The sequence below is a fragment of the Nematolebias whitei genome, chromosome 20, assembly GCF_014905685.2.
Source record: "Nematolebias whitei isolate Nwh7 chromosome 20, NemWhi1, whole genome shotgun sequence".
Lineage (NCBI taxonomy): Eukaryota > Metazoa > Chordata > Actinopteri > Cyprinodontiformes > Rivulidae > Nematolebias > Nematolebias whitei.
In genome coordinates, this window is record NC_056517.1 from 21,106,254 (window position 1) to 21,112,355 (window position 6,102).

A 6,102-nucleotide genomic window follows, 5' to 3' on the forward strand; every position below is an offset into this window, starting at 1 on the left:
TATATATATATATATATATATATATATATATATATATATATATATACTGTAACCATTTGTGTATGTATTTAATTAAAAGTAAAAAAAAAAAAAAGCTTTCTGTGTAAATATCTCATGTTACAACATGGACACTGCAGCTCATAGACAAGTGTCGCCTATATATGTACAAAAAAACATTTATTTTGAAATTTAGTGGGCGCGGCTTATTCAAGTTTATTTTTTGGAAGTTATCGCCTTGACATCTCGTCTACGAGGGGTTTAACAAAGAATCCAAACATTCAACCAATAAATAATACAGCAGATCGTTTCCCAAGACATTATTTATCCACTTTCTCTTAAAAAAACCCTACATATAACATGCTAATTTATTAATTTTAAAAGGTGCCTGTAATATGATTTTTTTTATTATTATTATAAGTAGCAGTTTCTTCATTACGTGCATTTTTAATAAGCAAAGAATTGGAATATACAGAATAATGTTCTCCCTTTCCTTGACAACATTTTCAGTAAGTGTACCAATCTGTGTTTTGGTGTGGATTTTTTTTGTTATAGAGTTAATTTTTTTGTGCTACCCTTGTGTTTAGTTAATTTCCCAGTGTTTCCTGTGCCACCAGTACCTCTCTTATCCACACTCTGCTCTTTAGTCCAACCATGACCACCTACACCTGTTCCTTATTATCAATAAACCACCAGAGTTTTGTTGTTTTGTATCTTTTTACTGCCTCACCAACATTTTGTTGGTTTGGCGAGACTATTCTTAAATGCTTTAGTTTTTGAGCTCCTCGTATTGGCTTGCATTTCTGGGTTTGATTGCTCTGCAAACCATGACAGAGAGCCTTAAAATAGATTTCCCAGATATAAAAAGAAACCAGTCAAAATACAGTAATAAAATATAAAGAACAGACTGATTATTGATTTCCTAGAATTCAGACAGAAGAAACTGAAGTGTAAAGATTAGAGTCTAATCTAGATCAAGTGGCATGCTTGAATGGATGGAGTGAAGAAAGGCTTATGGAAGAGCTGATTACAGCCCCTACAATGTCTGGGACAAGAGCTGATTCTAGTAAATGCTAATGAGACACTGATGAAGACACAACTGAGGAGACTGCATGGAGTTAGAACTTGTCAGCCTCTAAATGTTGACAAAAATGAGGAAAAAGCCCAAGATGCTTCAAATATTACACAAATTCTACCTAAACGTGTAATAGTTGTACTTGTTTGTGACTCATTAGCTGATTCACAACATGTTCAGCTTCTAAGGGTGTGTATATCAAGCAACAACCAAAAAAAGGGCAAAAAACAAAAAGGGGACGTGCCATTTTTCATGTTACATTAAGCAGGACCAAATGTTTGGCTGGCAGCTAACGTTCAGCAATTGTTCCACTTATTGTTTGGAGATGTACTATGAAATCTAACTGAAGCAGAATCCTACAGGAATGCTCCTATTTCTCTGCCATGCCACACTCCATTAGGGCAAAGTTCTTGGGTTTCTCTCTGTGCACCACTGAGGGAAATATGAGATGTTTAACGAAGTGTGTGTGTGGATGTGTATTGACTTGCAGGGCAGTGCTTGGTGTGCGTGCACAATGGAAGTGTATTTCTGCTCTGCCCTACTCAGAAGTCAAAGCATGGTTTGAATATGTGAAGGTTCCCTGCGGTATGTCGTCACATAATCACACACACACACTACAGAGTGTCATTAGAGTTCAAAATGCCACAAAGAAGCAGCTTTTTTTTAATTTGGCACTTTTAATCACTTTGATTGAGTGGTTTAAGTTGCCAAATGAACTAATTGCCTACTGGTACTTAGTTACATGAATATAAACATCGATGCCCATTTTTTGTTTAAATATTTACATGGACAAGAAAAGGCTGAAAGTTCCTATTATCCATCCATCCATCCATTATCTTGTGACAAATTTCCCTTTTTCACATTAAACTCCTACTATTACTGCAAACGCAGTAACGCAGTGCAGAGATGTGTGCAGTCTTACCAATGAAGGGGATTGAATCCAAAGAGTCATCCAGGTTTTTGGAGCCAGATTTTTTCCGAGTGTCTCCAAGCCTCCTGAAGGGCAACTCCCTACAGCTCTCATTGGACATCCAATACATGGCTCCATCGGCAGAGCCTGCCTTCACCAGGGGTGGTGACTTACGAGCCACCTTACCCTGGTTGTCGTTAACAGCTAATACATAGGACGGAGGTCTATATCCAGAGGTCTTGTTTGTTCTTAGGACCACAACAGTTGCTTCAGGTCCTTCGACTCCCTCTAAAAGACCACCATTAGTCCTCTCAAGAGCGCTGGTAGAACTAGAGGTTTCTTTGACATTTGGCTTTTGTGTTATGGCTCCTGTAGAGGAGGATGAACATGAAGAAATGGTGACAACTCCACTTTGAAACTGTCTGTGCATGGGTAGTTTTGAGGCAGGACCAGAGCAAGACAAGGATCTGGCTGCTAAACCTGATTCTAACCTGCTGTCCATTTTCAGACTGTCAGCTCGGCTCCTGAGCTGCAGGTGCAGAGGGGATGAGAAGCCAAGGTGGTTCCCCAGGACTGTAGCTCTTTGGTCTTTAAAAGGGTCTGGAGGTTTAATGGAGGATAAGGCAGGAGAATGGTCTGAGATTGAGTTTTTGATGGGCAAACGAGAGGGTCTCATTATGAGACCGTCTGTCCTTGATGGTAGTGCAGAATCTGTCGTACTCTTTGTAAAATCAGGTGTAGGTCCAGGTGAGTTTGCTAGTCCATCATGTTGCACTTTCTCCCCCTGTCCAGTGAGACTCTTATTCAGATGAGGTAAATTTTTCTGGCTTGCTTCCTGACGTTTTGCTTGCTTTTCCTCTCCATCACATAGAAGCAGCCTGTCCTCCACTGCTGCCCTGTCTCCAATCACAACCTCACCTTGATCTCTGATCTGCTGGCCCAGGTAGTCACAAGAGCGTGCTCGAGGTTTAATGACTTTGACAGTATTGGAGAAAGGTAGAGCATCCTGAGAAGCACTACGAGGCCAGTTCCTAATAGGCTTCTCTGTTGCACTTCCTAGTCTTTCCTGGGACATGCTGCGTAATGGAGTTGTCACTGCAGTACCCTGACTTCCTGTATTCACTCCACGATCATTAGATGCACTTCTTCGTCTGACCTGAGAGCCCACTTTCTGATTGTTACATGATGTAGGGGTATGTTGCTGGGCGTAGGCAGAGTTAGAACTGGCAGCTGCTCGCAAACTATCCAAGCGTTCCTGGATGGTGCGACATCCATATGTGTGCAGCCTTTTGGCATCAATATAGTCTTTATAGGTGGTGTAGTTTTTCCAGTCAATGTTCTTGTGTGGAGAGGTGGAGGGGCCAGAAGGAGAGGGCGAGTAGTGGTTGGTAGAGGGTGAGATGGGTGTAGAGAAAGTGTCTGCTGATGCAGCAGTAAGTGATGCTTGTACAGGTGGAGATAATTTCTCAGAATAGCCCATACCAGGTCGAGAAGTCAATGAAGAGGAGTAGTTTGGTGTTTCTGTAAGATGGGAAGAGGTGCACTGCAACTGTGCACCCTCAGGAACTGAAGGAATATTGGGTCTGGGTCTACTGGAGCCACAATCTATTGACGAACTGTACCGGTTTTCTTCTGTCCTGTGGCTGGGTCCAGCCCGAGCCACCCAGGATCCCCTGTCCACTGGATCAAGGGGTATACTCAGAGTCCTTTCATTATCATTACTGACACACACCACTGGCTGAGTCACTGATGACTGCTGAGGAGGGGGAGATGGAGGAACAGGAATTTCCACTCGATAGCTGTTTCCTGCAGCAGCTCCTTGTCTTCTTGGTCCCTGCACTTGCCGTTTGGGGGTGTCGCTGACTGTGGCAGGCTCCAATGACTGGGTCATGCCAGCAGCCTTGAGCTCTACTCGAGGGTAGCATATGGGAGGGGGCTCAGGGATGTTTTGGGCATTTCCGCTGTATGCCTCATTTCCTTTCAGGTATGCATCTTGAGAATATGCCTGCAAGAGATCAGAGAAAACAATGTCACTTTAGCTTCAGAGACATTTAAGGGTTAAACTAGATGACAGTAAACCCAAAGAGATAAAACTTAATCGGCGATGAATAATAATCCTTTGTTTGAGATATGCAAAGAGTAGAGCTACTGATTAGATCTAAAAAAAGTTAAATCTGGTCCTCTGGACATTTAAAAAAAACAAAACAAAGCAAAACAACAACAACAAAAAAACATGCTTTTTGTTGTTTTGCTTTGTTTTGTTTTTTGAATGTCCAGAGGACCAGATTCAACTTTTTTAGATTTTTCTACCTGGATTATTGAGCATGCATCAGGATACTGATTAGATCCCGACAAAACCAACTGTGATGAATTTACAATTCAAGGAGTTTTCAGCTGCTAACCTATCATATTATATCTTAGAGTATCAAGCTCAAGTTTGACAAATTCACTGCCAGATCGAATTTTCTCTGCTCTTACAGCTAGAGTGTTTCTAAAAATATCTCATCTGCAGCCCTGCAATGTGACCGACTGAGTCTGTCTTCTAAAACTGCAGAAAGACTGATGGTCATTAATTGACGGGAGTCTCTTTGTGTGACTTGATGAGATTATCAGTGGGACATTCACTGCTGCTGCCATCTCTCAGAGGACAACTGGATCCAGCCAGTCAATAACAATACAAAACAACATGCTTAAAGTTTAAATATTTTTGTAGCTCAAACACAGCTATATCAATGGGCTTTCCTTAAGTGGTGGCATGTAAAGATTTAAAACTTAATACCTCTGAAAGGCAATACACAGGAGAGGGGAGCACATAAGAGGGAAAAAAGTAGAACAAGAAAGCTGGAAAGTTCTGATCAAACTCATGAAGGCAGTTGGTAATAAGCTGGCAGCATCGTACCCACCTTTGGTACCGGTGAATGTGCCCTGAAGCATGAGGAGAAAGCAAAAGGGGGTCTCCTCTGTCGTTTTTTGGCAGGTAATGCAACCTCTGTCAGCATGGCTCCACAACTGGACTGTCACTGATTAAAGTGACTTCTTTGATTCAAACTTAAAAGAAAATACTGAACAAATGCTAGTTAAAACCTCCTCTTTGTCTTCTGCAAAGTATCTCCGCTTTAGAAAAATCCCCAGGCTGCATATTTAAAACTATTCCCTCATCTGTTCAGCACAGACACTCTTGAGAAAATGAAAGGGAGGGAGTTATTGTGCTGAACTTTAATCAACAGCACTCTACCTGGGGTGTCAAGTTACAGCTGTGTTGACACAGCACTGCTGACTACCATCCTCTGGACCTGAACTCCTCCAGTTAAATAGAAACCAACTTCCCGATTGTGGAAAGTACAGAAATGTTTGTGGCCTGCTGAAAGATAATTTCAATGCCCGAAAAGAAAAACATGACAAATACGTATGAACTAAAATACAAATATAAAGAAAGGGGAGAATTATTAGGGGATTGCCAGCTTCACCAAAGGATTTGGAGTTAGCGAGACATTTCGTAAGACAGGTGCGTCAGTGGGAAAGTTAATAGATGGGATCATTTCCTTTCTTACCAGAGCAGTGATATCCCTGGAAAACTGCAGTCCACAGGTTAGAAAAGGCAGGTAGAGAGAAAGAACTGGTTAGAAAGAAGTTAACAGGTGAGCATTAAGAGGTAAGAGATGTAAAGATGCAGGTAAGGTGAATAAATGTTAAAAATGAGGGAAACTGAAATAGGCCAACTTTCAGCTTGACTGGTACAGACTGGCACTCAGGTGCAATTTTTTTTCCCAGTCTGAACTACTGTATTTACCGGTATTTTAACTGAGTTTTATTTACATAAAAACATCTGTCAAAAAGGCTGGAGGATATAATTTGGAGATAAGCTGCAACAAACAACAGAAGTTCTGTAACTTGGTGTTGTTTTGGAAAAATATAAATGCTTTGAATTAACCATCATAATAATACATACATACCGGTAATACATATTAATTAATACACCATATTATACTTTGTTAAGGATTCAGGGATTTTTTTTATTGTCATACCAGCTCACATTTGCATGCTTATGGTACAAAATTCGGACTCAGGTCCCAGATCAAGAAGCCTAACAATTAGCAAATAAATAAATACAAAAGAGTGT

The 6,102-nt window shown here is 40.9% G+C and overlaps 1 protein-coding gene across 1 annotated transcript in view; it reads right to left on the minus strand.

The window, feature by feature from the left end:
* Positions 1-6,102, minus strand: part of LOC119426496 (rho GTPase-activating protein 21) — a 72,414-nt gene that overhangs the window by 28,224 nt on the left and 38,088 nt on the right. The window contains exons 7-8 of the mRNA XM_037694053.1: positions 5,534-5,557; positions 1,995-3,987 (exon numbers count right to left, since the gene is read on the minus strand). Of these exons, the coding sequence (XP_037549981.1) occupies positions 1,995-3,987; positions 5,534-5,557 (2,017 nt within the window). The remainder of the gene's footprint in view (positions 1-1,994; positions 3,988-5,533; positions 5,558-6,102) is intronic.